Raw genomic sequence first — 16,742 nt, 5'->3', positions numbered from 1 at the left:
GAGTTCCTGCATGGTAGTTGAGATCTTTCGTTTGTGTGGCGTTGCAGCCAAGAATGTGATAGTTGGCCTTAGTAAAGCTGTTGACGAATCCGAGCTCTCCGACCCTGCGTCCGAGTCGTATGCAGCTAGATCAACAGGTGTGTTGAGTAGCTGCCTCTGGCTGGCCTGTAGCTTGATGAAAGAGGAATGGAGCACCTGCATGATATGCCAGGACCCTTCGAATGGTGGCAGAGGGGGCAATGGTCAGTCACCGATGCAGCGAAATGGCCAGATGCCACCCAGTACGCCCGTTTTTCTTTTCTTGCCCGACTCCGCGTGGCAGAGGGTATCGATGGCGATAATGGGAAGCGATCAACAGAGTGGTATGCACCATGCTTGCCAGATGGCGCGTGAACAAGGGTCAGACAGACTTGGAGGGTGACTTGTTCGCTTGCCGAGTTTCATGCATGCCATCAGATGGCATCATGACAATTTGTGATGGATGTGCAGTCGAGAAATCTTGGCCCAAGAACATTTTCTTCCTGCCTGTGAATGTGAACGTGAGGGTGGAGTTGCGACGACAAGGCGTGGAGATCCGTGTGTATCCTTGCAACTTGGGCGCAAGGGACTCAAGTTCCTATAAGCATACTTTGCGCAGGTATGCGGGCTCTGCGTATTGTGCATGTTGCAACAAGTCTCCTGATGTCGTGACCTGAATATCGCGACGGCCCATTAGATTTGGGGTTGGGCGATTCTGCGCAAGTACCGGTAGTAGCAGCACTACTGCGAAATACCGTGTCGTAGGTAAAAGCCTCTGATTCATGAACAGGTTTCTGAGGCTGGGAACTTTTGTCGTACAGAGTCTGGGTTGCACTCGAATGACCTCTTTGTGCTAGTTCAGCGCTGCCTCCTAGTCCTCCCGCTAAGTAGAGGCCGAGACGAACTGCTGGAGAGTCCGTGAGACAATGAGATCAGTCCGCATAGTATCCACGTGGTTCGACAAGTTCACGGCGTCAATTCGCCAGAAAAAAATATTGCAGGAGGTTCTTCGGCCGATAGGCTCGAATGGCCCATTTCCATGCGTGGGCGTGTAAGGACCGTCCTCATGGACAATGCAGCAAATTGTTCCATGCCTCTCCACGCGGAGGGAAAGCCAAACAAGTGTAAACAGGAAATTGGAAACACAGCGGATGAATTTCTTCTCGCTCCCATGGAACACTTCCCGCGGTCCTTGATTTCAAATTTGACGGGCCGATAGTGTGAACATGAAGAATTGCCTGTAGGTTCCCCGACACTCCTCAGCATCAGGGGCGTGAGCCGGTCAACACTGCTGGATACTGTCGCCTGCCTTGAGGCGAAACTTGCCATTACGTCTTCGAAAACTAGCATTATGATCAAGGGTTGGCAGAACCCGTTGGCGAGTGAATGGACGCGTCTTTGCGGGGAAGCATGTCAGCCGACAAGCAGAAAGCGTGCTGCTTGAGTCTGGGGAACATCGAGACGGCCGTTTTGCCTTCGTCCGCAACGACGGCCAGAGCGGCTTCCCCGCTATTGCACGGCTCATCATCGGGGTGATTTCCTTGTAGCGGTCTGTTCCGCACACGCCCTGGTTGGAGCTTTGCCAGTCCGCGAGTTGAGCCCATGGGGGCGTAGACTCAAGAACCAATCAAAAGGCCAGATCACAACCCCGGAAAACCAGGTCCAGTTTTCAAGGCCCGTCGTTGGCACTAGGATCAATCAGTCAGTCCTCCGTTTGCACATACAGCAATTCGTCTAAACCGGCTCCGAGAGGGCGGCTAGGGCAAGGTACGAACCATCCTAGCAGCACGAGCCTGAAAACTCGGGGAAGAGAAGAAAGAAGATGAAGAATAAAGCTGCGTTGCGCAGGGAGTCGGTCGTAACACGGCTGGCGAGCCCCTCCCCTCCCGAGCCCCTGATAACGCGGGACATGACGAGGCCAGGCTCAGACGCGCCATTTCGACTCGATATCACAACGCTGGGCCAAAGGTATTCGGTACGCGGCACGAGGCATTGTATGGAGCCAAGGGAGTGCTTTGACAGGTCTCCGGTGGCATCGCAAGGTGAAGGAGGGTGGCAACGGGATAGAACGCACAGAGACGTCGAAGCATCATTGCAACGTTGTACTCCCAGCTGGCTCTCTTTCCTCGACCAATCGGGGGGAACCGATAGAAGCCCGCGACCGAGCTTTGATATAGCCTGTGATTAGGCATCTTGATTGCATGTTTGTCTGTAGGTCCATGGAGGAGCAAACATGCGCTACGGGCATACGCTCTGACAAGCCTAGATCTCTAGGGAATCATACCTTGCTTGACCATCAAAAGATGAACCAGCCGGGTTCGGGCGTTGCCAACGTCATCGTGCTCTTGGTGGTATGTACCTTTGTATGGGGCGCGACGAATATGAATGCTAGGGTGCAGATGAGAGAACAGCTGATATCAACCCTATTTCTTTGGCGTTCTCCTTTCTGACCACGCCGTACAAGGTACAAGTGGCACATCCGCGGACATCACACTTCAATTTCGCTCTCCCAGGCGGGCCATCGGGAAAGAGTCCGGCCGGATAGTCGGTAGGAAACCGTGGTGCCGCTGTTGACGAGCCACTATCTTTGTCGCCCAGCTCAGGATCGAGTTGGGGGCGATTTCTGCCCACAGAGATCGTGATGCTAATCCCCATTCAGGGGTTCCTCCGGCATTGAGCTCGATTGCTGAGTGGCCAAGGGTTTGATGGTCGATGAGGATCCCACCGCCTTTCAGCTTTGACAGGTCCTTCAAGTCGATGGATGGCGTTCAACAGACGGCGAGGAGTCGCGAAACCAGAGCGAGAGCGACCCCGCTTGGTCGACGTGGGCCTTACATAAGCCGCTGCCCCCACGGCCAAGTGACGACGCCCTCGCCAGGCACTCGCTTAAGCCAATCGATAAGGTTAAGAGCAAAGAGGAAAGGGCACCGGGAAGTGGAGGCACATGAGTCGCCGTTGCCCGCTCTCTCTACCTGAATTATAGGTCTAGTACTTCCGTACCTAGGGGGGTCAAAAAGACCACATGAGATGGCCAGCCAGAGTCGTTGACGCGGGAACATCTCTCGGCATCCAGCGCCATTTGCACAAACAAGCATCGCATCCAGCGCCACCGGTTTTGTCTGCCAGAAGCGGCCGAGGAACTTTTGAATCACCACGGAGGCTTCGACTTTGGGCTGGACTGGACTTCTACGCCGCGTTCCTCGCCTTTTCTAGCGGCTCGACTCGCCCTTCGGCCCCTGGATCTGCACAGTCTGCAAAGGGCTTGGTCTGCGCGCCACACGCTCTTTTGATTGTACTGGGATGAACATGCGTTAACAGAGCAAGCTGTGCGATTCGGGCCAGTGCTGTTAAGTCTGCGTCTCCCGGAAGGCACACGGCGTACCCACATGCAAGCTGCTAAGGCAGGCAGCTGGAGCTCCATGCACCAGAAGCCGCTCGTCACCGCAGCTCTTATCGCCTTTCAAGGTTCCATTGTCTGTCACTTCGCCAACCTGATCGATTGCACAGGTAATAGTAGAAGTGGGCTAACAAGGACAACATGCTCCAGTCGTCTGCCGCTGCGATGTTTCTGGGTTTTCTCTTGTCTTCACTTCTCTTTTTTTTTCCCCCTCAAATCACTGAGGTCCCCCCACCTCGTGATAACGCCATCGTCGTATATATACAACACGTGCGAGCCGAATGGATCGTACCGCAGCCGAAGCTGGTGCATCTCGGTCTGGGCTGATGATAAGGCCTCCGAGGAAGAAAGGGCAGATCCGCTTACCGACCAGTACATGTACTGACATAGGGCACGTGTTAAGTTCAGCGCAATGAACACTGCATGTAGCACAGGCAGCTTGGATAGCCGACCAGAAGGCGCTGTCTGTTAGCATCGTGATAGCAAGAACGGCGCAGTATGTGATATGTGTCACGCATCTCCGGCTCGGCAACGAGGTCACCGTTCGCCATTCCATGGCTTCAGCATGCCAAGAGGCCTGCCCCAGTTGAAGCAGGCAAACGATGCGAAAGGAATTTTTCAACTTCTGCGCCAGCCCACTTGTGCATTACCAACTATAAGATTGCAATCTGGACGACATGCGTTCCGCAGCCTGCTGGATGCGGCCCGCGATGCTGCGGAGGACGTGCCCGAGTCTTCGAAGACGTGCCATGATGCTCGAAGCATGTGTAGAGCAGTTGCTACCCATGCCTCAAATCGAGGCAAAGGTACCTGGAGAGAGAACAAAACATTCGTTAACATACAGGCTTAGCAGACAAACATACATGCATTGCAATCCTGAATTACCAGGGAGTGCGGCTTGAAACCGCCATTTGTTTCCGCAGAGGCGTCCTGTGTCTCTTTCAGCCACTCTTTGATGTTGGCGACATCCGTCCGAACCCTACCAGGGTGGCAGGTCACACAGGTCGATATCTGTCTTCGTAGACCTCTCCCGTAGGCAGCTTTAACGCTGGCACCGACACCAGCAATGGACCAGAAGCGAGAGGCGAGAGTTGACAGGACGGGCCATGCTAGAGACACACCAAAGACCTGAGCAGGTCGACAGACTTGTCCAGATGCTGCCCGTGCTGCATGTCTCGAAGAAGCAAGGGTCGATACGCGCTTTGTTTGGTGGAGCTGCCGGTGATCGACACGCCGGAGCCGCCACCTGTTGGCCCAATCCGGTCACGCTGCCACAACTTGTCGTCCTCATGTCGGCACCGAGCAGCTGACGATGCGAATGATAACTCCAATGCCATCACCCTCGTCCTTACCACAGGTAATTTGATGTGAGCCAGTAGAAATCAGCGAGGCGAATCTGTCAGAACAGTAAGCTTTTGTGCGCGACAAGCTGCGAGACCAACCAAGGCACATGCTCCGTCCAAGCCCAGGCAACTTCACAACAATCATTGCCGGAAGGTTGGCCATCTGCGCAACCCCCAATTTGTACATCCTGATCATGCCCACCGGTTGCTTTGTAGCAAAGTGCAGGTACAGTGACACCAAGAGCTCCTCTGGCTCGCCATAGCCGCTATGCACGAGTGGGCAGAGGGCGCAGAGATTTCTCCGAGATGCCGGCGATTTTGTGATAGATGAGTGTCTAGCAGCTCGCAAAGAACAAGTGCGGGCTCAGGTGCTTATAGCCGAGAGTACAGACATTACAGGCAGTAAGATAGAAGGCCTAGGAAGACACATAGTAGAGGAAAGCAAGGAAGGGGCAACAAAATGGCCGACAGGAAACGACAACCCACCTGGACGAAGCATGCATCGAAAGCAGTTCCCACAGCCCTTTTCGACTCTCGGTGTTTCACGTGGCTATCGCATGAACGTACAGACTAGGGGGAAATGAACGACCAATGCTTGGGCGCAACGGCACAGCATGTTTCTAGAAGAGCGAAATACGTTGGTGGCACGAATAGCAGTGAGACAAGGCGCATGTGCCTCAGTAGGCAATCTGCTGAGGTTGTTGCAAGAACCATGAACCCTGCTCTGCTCTGCTCGACACACGCCTGCTGCAAAAACATCAGTCTCTTACTCTGATAGACTGCCAATTGCCTGCGCTTGATGCTCCATATGCCTGCGCTTGATGCTCCATACGAGTAGTACTTGCACATAGTACGTACATGCGTGGGACGTGTGCGCGACCGCCCGGCATCCCACGCAGTGAGACGCTGAATCAGCCCAGGCCAGACCAGCGATCGGCGAGGTGCTTCTGAGCGGGAATTTGATGTGATAGAAAGCAGGCATCTTCTGATAAGACCGAGGCTGCGATTTGCACAAGTACTGTAGTAGTACCTGATCCACGGATCTCGACGACAGCAGACAGCACGGGTTTCGAGCATCCTCGCAGGGGCCCTGGACCGTTGTAACAATCGCCTCGTTGCGGCGTCGACCTAGTCTGCCATGTCCCCGGACCGAGGCGGAAAAGCGAATACGTCCGGTAACAAGTACGAGCTCTGTTTGGCGTGTCTACTCTCCGTCCCCTGGCGCGTAGTGGGGGAGGGGTGCAGCGCACCCTCCGCATACTACTTGAGCAACGTTGTCCAGACCTACCTCTTGTACGGAGGCGGCGCTCCGTTTTGAGGTGCTAACGGCCCCTCAGACGGGACGGAGCAACTTGAACTGCAATGCAACACCGGGGCAATTGGTTAGCAGCAAAGCAACTAGGAGGACTTCTGCGAAGATTAGTATGCCCTTACTCGTACACGTCCTCTGTGGATGTTTCGCCAGGTACGCCATGCCGCGCTTGAAGTCAACCCGTGTAAGGCTGCCTCTCATAGCCAAGGTACTAGATCCATACCCGGAAACATTTCGTCACTGTCCAAAGGCTTGGAACCCGTGGTGTCGACTGACTCTTGTTATCGACCATTGGTCGATACCGCATGATACCAAATGATGCCGTTGGGTGTTGCGCCGCAGACAGCAGTCCTCACTGTGTGCTGAGAGGCTGCCGCCTTGTCCAATGACACGCAGCATCGCACTTCTGCTCCGTTCTGACACCGTCTCGGGCGTTGGAGATGGTCCTTCATCTAATCGCGTCGCTCCACTCGGCATCGAGCGATTGTCGCTGCCGTGACTTGCTAGCTGCCAGTGGCTACAACCACACCGAGTCTCCAGGGAGTTCACACGTGCGCACCAGATGCGTGATCCGCGGCGTGACAGGAACCGACGAGACATAGTCTATTGCTTGCATTGGAGGATCTTCGAGGCGGCTATCTGTCGATGCTCTGCTGCTGATCTCTGGCACATCGTGAGTAGATTGGAGACAGATGCAGCCCCCAGCCGTGTTTCGAAAAAAGGTCTACAGTTGAAGTAAAAGTGTCAGTCTGAAGGGGAGCGGATGGCCTTGAGCGTTGGTGGTAGTACTGGTGCAGGTGCAGGTGCAGGTGCAGGTGCGCTCGGTACCTGAGGTAGGTACTCCAGGTAGCTTCCTTCTGTCGGTTTCAGAAGGCAAGAGGACATGGACGTCTTGGCGTGCAAGTGGGGTGGGCACGGCATGTGTGGTACCCCATACTCTCTTGGCATGTACCAGCTGGCGGCAATCTGGGCTCAGCGGTACCGGATGGCCAGTACTCGCTCTCGTACTCCGTACTTGTGAGGTACTTACAGATTCCGTCTGCACGGAGCACGGAGCAGAGCACGGAGCACTCAGAGTGCGCCTTCTGTCTGCACATGTACCTACCGTAAGCAATCACATTGAAGTCAAGGCAGCAGCAACTCGAAGGTGGCAGCGGCGGCAAGAGCTAAACGCGGGCACCAAGGCAAGCGCAGCCTCTCACGAACCTTGGACTTCGTTATCTGCAGCGAACAAACGCCTCGCAGGGCCGAAGCCAACGACAGAGACGCGTCGATCGACAGCACAGGGCCTTAGTCGACAGTAGCCCAGAGGGCTAGACCAAGCCTCTCTTCAACGTTGGGCCAAGCCCAGGTGTCAGATGAGATTAACGGCTTCTGCCACGGCATCTATCGCTGGTCGGGCCAACAGCACGATGCTAGCCTTCGGCCCTGCGAACTAGTCCGCCTGGGTGACAGGGGCATCCGGTTGGTGGCATTTTCCAGGCGGCTCTCCTCCATACCGAGCGTCGCACCTACAGTGCTCATCTCCTCCCTTCTGGGCGCCGTCATGCTGCTGCTGCCCCGGAGCACAGCTCCCGACAAGCTGGTTACCCGCTCTTGGCCCTGACAATCAGCTACGACGATGACTCGGCTGTGTCTGCAGTGTTTCGTGCTTGGCCGGTGAGTGGTGGCGTTGTGTTTCCGCGTGAGATGTCTCCTTTTGGCTCAGAGTCAGTAATGGGCTGAGCCGGGCATGAGGGCGTGAGAGTGAGCATGACGAAGGCAGCCAGCAGAGGCGGGAGTTTTCTCTTCGTGAGATTGAGGGGCGCCATTCCCTCTGCCGATGCAAAAAATTTCCCGGCATTCGGACGAAATCTCCCACGACACCACACCTTGCTCGTCCGCTAGCTCTTCAGGCAACGAATGGACCTGACCAGCACAACGGCCCGCGTCCGCTCCCCCACAAGACAGCAAGCAGCGTGTCGGTCAGCCAGCCAGCCAGTCAGGCAGACAAACAGGTTCGCTGGCCATCGCCGATGATGTCGCGAGCTGCTGCGTGCGGGCGAGACCAAGTGTATGCCCGCTGCTCACATGCATTGGTGGTGGGTGCCTCCTAAGCACAACGTCGTACACTGACAGTCCCTCATTTGCGTCACTCGTCGCCGTCTCACGATGCCCCTCTCGAGAGCATTGACTACGGCATTGTTTGATGTTTGCTATTCCTAGCGGGTCACCATTTCATCTCTCACCAGGCTCGTACGAGGAGCTAATGACCTTGAAGGCTTTGAGCCACTTTTACCGCTCTCGCTCGATGAAAAGGAGTCGAGCTCTGACGGTGGCAGGATGCATCAGATGGTTCGGCCGACACTAATGGCCATGTATGCCCTCGACTCTCCCAAGCACCTGCGAGGCCTGATCGCTTCTTCGCTCGACTACTTGATATTACCGTCTCATCAACTCATAGGCGCAGCTCCAGCACTCTCACCATGGACCGATTACCACTACTACTGGGCACTAGCATGCGGCGGCCGCCTCCGAAGGCGAGGCTTCCGCGAGGCCTACCAGGTACCTAGCAGTATGGGTAGGGCCAGGCAGGACGATGGAGTCACAGTACGAGACGTATCTGCGTGGTGAACGCCGGCTCCGAGTGGATTCGCTGTGGGTTTTGCAAAAGGACCTGTGCAATTGGAGCCACAGCAACGCTAGACACCAACTGTAGCCGCTTCCAGGGCCTCTTAGCGCCCTCACTGCTCCGGAGCCAGAAGACGTCTTGTCCCCAGCATTGTGCGCCAAACCGACCTGGTTGAGCCCCCTCCGAGGACGCTGTCTAATCTCATCTCGTCTCAGTCAAAGGGCGGTGCCGGCAGAGTAGGCCCGTCAGCTCTCGATTTGTTCCGTTCAAGGGGATCCCGTTGGCTTGGAAGCTAATAAGCGCTGTCTACTCCGTGCTCCTCCGTGCTTCATATCCTCGGCTGTTGCTATTATGAGAGCTCACTACTGTGGACCTGGGAAATCGAAGCTGCACCTGTCCGAGCGGGAGCATTTTGACGGCTGGCTTGCCGGTCACGGCGAGACCGAGGCGGACGGAATCAGAAACAGATGATTGCAAGTTTCATCATGTATCCAAGAATAAAGGCTGAGGAAACGTTTCGCTCAACTCGTGCATACAGACGGGTATACCTGCGAGTTTCAACCATTCTTCATCCTCAGGACTGGTAGCAAGTTGCAACTACTCTGCTGGCCCGAACGCTATGGGAAGGGGGTGGCCTGCGCGCCAGAAGCCCATTCACAAGCACTGTCCATGTGCCAATGCCAGTCCATGCATTGACCTACAGTAAGGTGCCCTGGGGGGTCACCTCTGCATCTTTGCTGGCGTCTGCATGCTGGTAGCAGCGGAGTTGGGTAGAAGTGTCTGCCCGCCTCATCTACGAAAGCTCATGCCGCACACCCTCTCGCATCCCTTCCCCAATCGACGACCCCCATCTAAGCATACCCCGGCTTGCCCTGATGGCAGGGGACCGGCATCAAAGACAGAACGGCCCTAATCGCCCCCCCCCCCCCCTGTTTCCCCATCATGCAGCACATGCCTTACTACCCACCCTGCCTGCGGCTCTCTTGACTTGGGGCACCTTGTCACTCGAGAGTCCTGGGATGCCAGCCAGAAGGCCGACCGAGGATGGTCTTGTCTGCACACCCCTCCCTGGAGAAAGAATCCCGGCCCTAAGCTAGGCTCTCTTCATGTGCCAGGCCCGCTGATCTCCTCTCTGTCCAGGGCTGCTGGCTCTTACTGCAGAGGACGGGGATTCTATCCAGATAGCCCACCACCGTGAAATCACTTGCAAGTCGCCCCTTGCTCACGATCCATGGCACAAGCGTCCCGGCTGCCACTGCCTTCGCCGCTACTGCGAAGTGCCATTCCGACCTTGATGCTTTGCGAACCGTGCCATATCAGCCGGGTCCATGGCTGCGCCGGTTCACACCACTACACAGAACTCCGTCCCTCTCATACATAACCTCCGTCATGCCCGTCCTCAACTGAGGTTGAATGCTCCCAGCACAACTTGCTTCATTGGCATAATCCGTTCTTCTACAGAGTACGCCGTGTCACTTCTTTCTTCTTCCCAACTTTCCTTATATTTCTCCCATTCCTCTTCAGTCAGTACTTGGCGTCGGTATCAAATATACCCACCCCTCGTCTACATCGCCGGGACCTGAAGCACTCTACAACCTGTCAAGCAACCCGTTCTTTTCCTCTATACCAAGGAAAAGAAAAGACACGCTTTCATACTGTTGCACACAATCTCAACACTCTCTTCTATCAACATGACGGCTCCGTTAGCACAACCCACCGTGGCCGTGGCCGCCAAGGACACGGCGGCTACCATCCGCAAGCGCAGAAGACGCGCCCCTGCTGGTGGTGCCACGGACGACTGCTTTACATGCTCCAAGCGCAATGTCAAATGCGATCGACGCCGGCCATACTGCTCTCAATGCCTCGAGATCGGCAACGAATGCTCTGGCTACAAGACTCAGCTGACCTGGGGTGTGGGCGTTGCCAGCCGCGGCAAGCTTCGCGGGCTGTCTTTGCCCATTGCAAAGGCACCTCCAGTCACCCGCGAGCCGAAGAAGTCGCCCGTCTCTCGGGCAAGGGCCCAGTCAAGCGCCGCTGCTCTTTCGACAAAAGCAGCTCGAAGCCCAATCGATATCCCATCAACCACACATGCGGCTTCGACGCCGACCACCCCGGCATACCAAGTACCCGCGTACGACTACCTCTCCATCTCCCACCACGGCCACGCCCCGTCACTGTCCCAGGGCAGCTGGGGCAGCGTCGGCTACGCACCCAGCCTTGTGCACTCACCAGACGGAACATCAAGATATACCAGATATCCTCTCCATCTCAGTACCGATGCGCTCTCTTCCTCGTGCGAGTCGGTCGGCAGCGAAGTGGACTATCTTTCTCCTCTGAGCCAATCATATACTCGCGAAGAGATTCCTTTTAACCACAGCCCGACCGTCTTGTACGAAGGATATCCCGCACAGCACAGCTCCCCCATTGCGCACAGCCCGCCAACCGTGCTGGTGCTTGACCACTGCCGCGCCCCTACCTCCTATCCCGGGCTGGTCTATGCCTCCCCAGAGGCCCATCATGCACTCAGCCACCACCACATGGATCCCTTTGAGTCGCACCTTGGCCACAAACTTATGCGGGGGTGTGAAAGCCTCAGTGAGCATCACATGGCGCCCTGCCCGGCCTACCCCTTCTAATGCGCGAGCAGGTGTTCCTGAAGTCGAAGCCGGTGCCGCGGGTGGCTCCCCTCCGCGGCTTGTACGAAAAGAAGTACCACTCCAGAGGCGCCATAGCAGTGGCCAGGTGCAACGGTTCGGACAAGTTGGTGCTAAGACGGCTCTGTTGGCCAAGATGCCATTTTTTATGGATTATTTCAGGATCACCATGGCCCCGTCTATGGTCTTCATAGATGGCCCCAACAACCCTTTCAGAGAGCATGTCCTTCGCCTGGCACGAGACAGCCCGAGCGTGCAGCACGCCATCTGTGCCTTGTCAGCTTGCAACCTGCGAATGAAAAGGAGACTGAGCTTGGGATACGGAACGAGAGAGTTGCTTGCAACTCTGATGGCAGAGAAGCAGACCACTGAGGCGACTTCGGGATCAGAACTCGGGGATAAGTCACTCTCTGATGAGATACAGCATCGAAACATGGCCGTCCACCTCTTGAATCAGCAGCTCAGTGATCCATCGAGGTCGTGCCATGACTCAGCACTTGCAACAATTCTCCTTCTCTGTCACTATCGAATGGTTGAATCCGGCATTGCAAAGTTCCATACACAGTTTGCAGGCGTGCGCAAGATACTCGCCATGAGGAAATCCCGAGAGTCGACTCCTTCTAAGGATTCTGCATGGATGGAGGCTCTTTTTACCTACTTTGACGCCATTTCGGCTAGTATCAATGAGCGAGAAGCACAGCTGGCTCCCGGCTTCGAGGGGGCATCTCCTGACGTGCAGGATCTGCCTGCAGGGTCTGAAAACATGATTGGATGTGATCGCAATCTCTTCAAGACCATTGGCAAACTAGGTCGCCTGAACCTCTTGTCACAACACCGTCCCGTGCAAGGCATGAGCGATCCAATTCAACCGCAACAGGAGGCTCACGGACGCACAGAAACGAGTTCGACTCCATGCCCAGGCGAAAGCGACTTGACTACTAAGGTCGAAGACGACGACGAGACGCTCGCCTCTGCGATGTATTCATCGGTATCCTTTGACGAACGCCAATACCTTTTCTGGAGGGAGTGGAAAGCTGCACGGCAAGAGCTTCAGGACTGGCGTTTCGATGCCGCCTCGGTGGCCATGTCGCTACCAGGATCGCCAACCACAGGCCAGGTGCGTGATCTGGAAGCTGTTTCCGAGGCATTCCGGTATGCGGCTTTGCTCTACTCTGAGCGGCTAGCGAACCCACAGGTGCCTTCGACGCACAGCAACTTCCAGAATCTGGTCAGCCAGGTTGTACATCACGCAACAAGTCTGGAGACCAGTAGCGCCGCAGAAAAGTTCTTGCTGTGGCCCCTGTTTGTGGCTGGGTCAGAATGCATCGTAGAGTCTCAGCAGAGCATCATACGCGACAAGTGCCGCGGCATCATGAGCCGATCCGGTTACATGAACAACTTGGCAGCGCTGGCTATCCTAGAGAGGCTTTGGTCAGGGGATGTCAAGAGCGAAGCCAGACTCTGCTATTACGACGCCGCGGGAAGTGGCAGAGGTCCCTTCAACTGGACCAAGTGTCTCGGCGGGCCAGGCGCCGGGGTCGAGTGGATCATGTTCTGATTACCTGGAATCTCTTTTCAACATACGATGGCATAATGCCTCGTGGTGTTATCGTGGAGGGTGGAAACGGTCATGTCAAAAAAAAAAATATCTTCCTTCCTGTTTCGACTATACATATTTTGCACGTGGCTTGTCTGCTACGTATCTGGCCTGTTTCCTTCTTCTACCCCTGTGTGTATATTTTCTTTCTGTTTGTCAGTCAACCTGTACGTTATCGCATGATGGGAAAACAAAAATCTTGTATAATAGCTTGTTGGGCATCTATGATGAGCGGCAATGATTGTTTGGATATAGGTACTATATGCTTGTTTGGGAGTTCTCGATCTATGTAGTTATTGGTTGCATGAACTGGTGGGAATTTACAGCTTGATATGAGTTTTTACACGTTTCCTTCGAACGGGCAGTGAATGATGGTATTACCTTAGTATCGCAGACAAATGTGCTGTGGTGCTTGTCAAGTGGTGATGTGCATGAGCACGCCAGTTCGACTCACCGAGAGCTGATACTTCATGTCTAGGCTGGCTATCAATATGCCCCCGTCCTCCGCCTTCTGTGCTCGTACGAACATGCATGGACTAATGACACTTGGCACCTGTGTGATGAGATGCGAGAGGGACGGCGGCGTCGACGTGAATGATGCCGTTGCTGTTAGCCTTCGGCGTGGCCGGTTTCAACAAGCCCAAAGCAAACGCGCTCCACGCGGCGGGTGCAAGCGGACCGGCTGCATCAAGGGCTCCGTCTGTCCATCCGCTGTAACGGAAGAGTAGAGAGACAGGGGCACGACTAAGCCCAGAGTAAACAACTTACATACTACCTAGTAAGTGCCTGTAGCGTGGTAGCAGTCGACTACTGAACTGCAAGGCACCAGGAACAGGGCACCTGCATTGTAGCACTGCCGGGAGCGGAGTAGTAGAGAGAGGCGGTAGTGGTACTCACAAATATAGACTCTGTACGCCGTAGAGGGAGTGCACATGGCCTGAGGCACTTGAACACACAAGCATACGGGGTATTTCCGTGGCCGGTGTTCCTCCTCCCACGCAGCCACGGTATGGATCTGCGGGGGGGCGTGTGGTTCGAACGAATATCAGAATCAGTTGGCCCGAGACCCGAGACGGGGGATCGAAAAAGGCAATGGGGTGATGACAAGGAGGTTGTGGCTTTGGCGTGCGCCACCATCTTGCGGATTGATATGAGCTTCAGAGGCGTGGGCGAGTGAGACGAATCGAGATTCGTCGCTTTTCTCCCTCTCTCACTCCCTGGCTGAGCGCTTTTCGTTGCAAGAGATTTTAGTGGCAGCCGGACAAATTCGGCAGATGCCTCGAGTAAGCGGAATATTGTCGAGGTCGAGGCGACTACGGTCCGCATGGACGGGAAGTTTGATTTGGGGGCCAGCGAGAATGAGTGAAGCTAACTCGAAGATGAATAGGTCTGCTTCATTGAAGCATGGCGTGTAAATAAATTGCCGGCGAGGGAGGGGGGTGAGATTTTCAGGGTCTATCAAAGGTGTTGTTCCCCTTCTTCTCCATCGGTCGTGCCCTTATGCACATCCTCTTTCTACTTCGATCGGCTTGCAGAGGGTGGGGGGTGCGTTGGATAGGGAAGTCTATTGTTCCATGGAAGCTGTTGGTGGTTTCATCGTCCGCCTGTATGGTGGGATTTTCCCATCGTCTGCTACATACTTGTACCAGAGCGGAGAGCGGCTCCTCCGTGTATCAAAAGGCGGGCAACGGTGAGAGCCAAGGTGATAGAGGGTGGAAGAGGCGCGGCACGTACCGCCGTCGGCAGGTACTCGTCCGATGGCATGCTTCGGGAGAGATACAGGCGAGCAACCTCCTGGGCGTACAGTAAGACGAGGTCCCGTTGCTCCACAGCCTGCCATGAAATCATTTCACTTTGCCCTCTTTTCCTCGTCTAGGCGTGCTGTCTCGAGGCGTAATAATTGCGCGATATCTGAAACCTGGTCAGTCCATGATTCAAGCAACGTGATGCCGTAAAGATTATAGGAAGAGCCATATTCGTAGAATTTCTCTGGAACTGGCTTTGTGTACAGGGGAACCAGGTCCGGGTCTCGTCGGCTAAAGTATGTCATCGGGCTGTGATGCCTGACGAGATGGACATTTTGTTGTCCAGGGCGGGCCGGACATTGATGGATGAGTCGCGTACTTGCGTACCTGACGAAGCCGACAGATGACCAAAGAGCAAAAGGCAAGGCCAGACAAGCAGAAAGACTCCGCATCTTTCACGCATCTTGCTCGGCCGCTCACGCTCATTGGCTCCGCCTGTCAGGACGGGAATAGCAGCAGACAAGGTGTTGACGGCTCTAGATGATATCAGATCAGGGCGTAAGCACAGAGATTGCAGTGGTCTGAGCGTGAGGCTTGCTTATGGAGGCGCATCTGGTAGCGAGCCAAAGGACCCAGCAGGGTTCATAATCTGAAGGGGCATTGACAACAGCTTATGCGATGAATGGGAACTTTGAAGGCCATCTGTCTGGCTGCATTTTGCTTGGGAATAGCTGCTTGTTGGTCTTTGAGGTCCCAAGCTTTTCTGTGCGAAGACCAAGCTTATCCGACAGCCGTCGATACCAGGAAAGGGAACGGCTGGCGCCAGCGCTGCCAAAATAGAAGATTCGCCATAGAGAGTAATCGCCTCTCGGATTGGGTGCCTGTGATTGGCTCGCTACCGACGGCCGCCCAGACCACGGAACGACCAGGGCGACAATGGGGAACAAGGCAGCCAGGGAGGGAAGAGGAAACGGACGTGAGCGAGAAGCGATGTGCACTGTCATCCGCGATACTGAAGCCGTCTTGGACATTGTGTGGACCTTGATGGACGTTCGGCACTTCCATCGGGATCTTGGCCAAGGCATGGAGAAGAGCAGCCACTTTGGCGCTTACACCCACGAGTGCCGTAGACAGCGATTCATGAAGGGGAACAACGGGGTGCTGGGGGCGAGGCTAACGGCTCGGGGAAAGGTCAACTCACCTAGGACGAAGCAGCAGTACTAGGAACAGAATTGGCCGCCTCTCTTTTCCGTGTCCCGCAAGGTTTCCGCCGGCAGAGAAAGCGTCTGCTTGTGCCTGCGGTCAATTACAAAACAAGAACTTGCAGCAATCACGGTGGCTATGGATCCCCGGCAAGTTCCATTTCCCTTGTCTGCCGGGCTTCCGCTTCTCCCCATAATGGTACGAGTGCTCGAGTTAGCTTGAGCCTAACGCAGGGCTGGATGGGGAGCTTCAAAGTAAGCATATCATACTTCTGGAGTCCAGTCATGAATCGGACGCTCCGTGCGTGCACCGTCTGCAGCGCTACGGACTGCTAGTCTAGACGGAAGGCGTCGACTCCGGTCCGCAGAAGGAGGAACGTGGTGCTGGCAGACGGTCTGATGGAGCTTCGGTGTTTGGCCAGAGCCTGGCGTGGCGAGCGGAGACGCGGGAGGCTTCTGGAGTCGAGAGGCCAAAGCGCCAACTGAGCGGATGGACGACGCTGTGGCGGGAGGGGGCGGGATGCAGTGATTCCAGTGCCAGGGGAGAGGGTGACTGGAAACGGGTTGAGAGCCTGGAATACTGTGCGTCGGGGGGCGTGTTGTTGCAAAAGGTACTGCAGGTATCGGACTCTGCTTGCTGTTGTACGAGTCGAGGCTGTGATGTCTTCAGGTAAGGCAAAGACGCGGGAGTTGGACAACGGAGGACAGATATTCCGGAATGCGGCGCTGCTGAGGAAACTGCCGCTTGGCTGTCGGTCCCGACTCCCTCTTTCTACTAGGTATGTAGGTATCGCTGGTTCTTTCCTCAGAGGCAAGCAAGCAAAGAATAAGGTACGAATAAGAGAAATCACGAGGCAAGTCAC

The 16,742-nt window shown here is 55.3% G+C and overlaps 6 protein-coding genes across 6 annotated transcripts; 4 read left to right on the top strand and 2 right to left on the bottom strand.

Annotated features, from left to right (window-relative positions):
* Window positions 1-2,406: 2,406 nt before the first annotated feature.
* Window positions 2,407-2,673, bottom strand: CCMA1212_003905 (uncharacterized protein; the record flags this gene model as incomplete). The annotated part of the gene is made up of 1 exon (XM_073701234.1): window positions 2,407-2,673. One exon carries the CDS (start codon window positions 2,671-2,673, stop codon window positions 2,407-2,409), a length of 267 nt encoding a protein of 88 aa, XP_073560731.1.
* A 764-nt stretch (window positions 2,674-3,437) lies between these two features.
* CCMA1212_003904 (uncharacterized protein) lies at window positions 3,438-3,800 on the top strand (the record flags this gene model as incomplete). The annotated part of the gene is made up of 1 exon (XM_073701233.1): window positions 3,438-3,800. One exon carries the CDS (start codon window positions 3,438-3,440, stop codon window positions 3,798-3,800), a length of 363 nt encoding a protein of 120 aa, XP_073560730.1.
* A 3,226-nt stretch (window positions 3,801-7,026) lies between these two features.
* On the top strand, window positions 7,027-9,152 carry CCMA1212_003903 (uncharacterized protein; the record flags this gene model as incomplete). The annotated part of the gene is made up of 5 exons (XM_073701232.1): window positions 7,027-7,176; window positions 7,526-7,729; window positions 7,843-8,151; window positions 8,276-8,659; window positions 9,069-9,152. Coding segments are annotated over 5 exons (1,131 nt in total), but the record flags the coding sequence as incomplete, so codon positions are not given.
* Window positions 9,153-10,372: 1,220 nt separating this feature from the next.
* Window positions 10,373-12,893, top strand: CCMA1212_003902 (uncharacterized protein; the record flags this gene model as incomplete). Its single annotated transcript, XM_073701231.1, has 2 exons — window positions 10,373-11,276; window positions 11,329-12,893. 2 exons carry the CDS (start codon window positions 10,373-10,375, stop codon window positions 12,891-12,893), a joined length of 2,469 nt encoding a protein of 822 aa, XP_073560728.1.
* An 846-nt stretch (window positions 12,894-13,739) lies between these two features.
* On the bottom strand, window positions 13,740-14,069 carry CCMA1212_003901 (uncharacterized protein; the record flags this gene model as incomplete). Its single annotated transcript, XM_073701230.1, has 1 exon — window positions 13,740-14,069. One exon carries the CDS (start codon window positions 14,067-14,069, stop codon window positions 13,740-13,742), a length of 330 nt encoding a protein of 109 aa, XP_073560727.1.
* Window positions 14,070-14,583: 514 nt separating this feature from the next.
* On the top strand, window positions 14,584-15,901 carry CCMA1212_003900 (uncharacterized protein; the record flags this gene model as incomplete). Its single annotated transcript, XM_073701229.1, has 4 exons — window positions 14,584-14,737; window positions 14,897-14,973; window positions 15,081-15,174; window positions 15,591-15,901. Coding segments are annotated over 4 exons (636 nt in total), but the record flags the coding sequence as incomplete, so codon positions are not given.
* Window positions 15,902-16,742: the final 841 nt, after the last annotated feature.

This window comes from Trichoderma ghanense, assembly GCF_004382785.1.
Source record: "Trichoderma ghanense strain CCMA-1212 chromosome Unknown scaffold_3, whole genome shotgun sequence".
In the NCBI taxonomy this organism is placed as follows: Eukaryota; Fungi; Ascomycota; class Sordariomycetes; order Hypocreales; family Hypocreaceae; genus Trichoderma; species Trichoderma ghanense.
The sequence above is the reverse complement of the archived record's forward strand: the minus strand, read 5'-3'. Positions and strand labels throughout refer to the sequence as shown.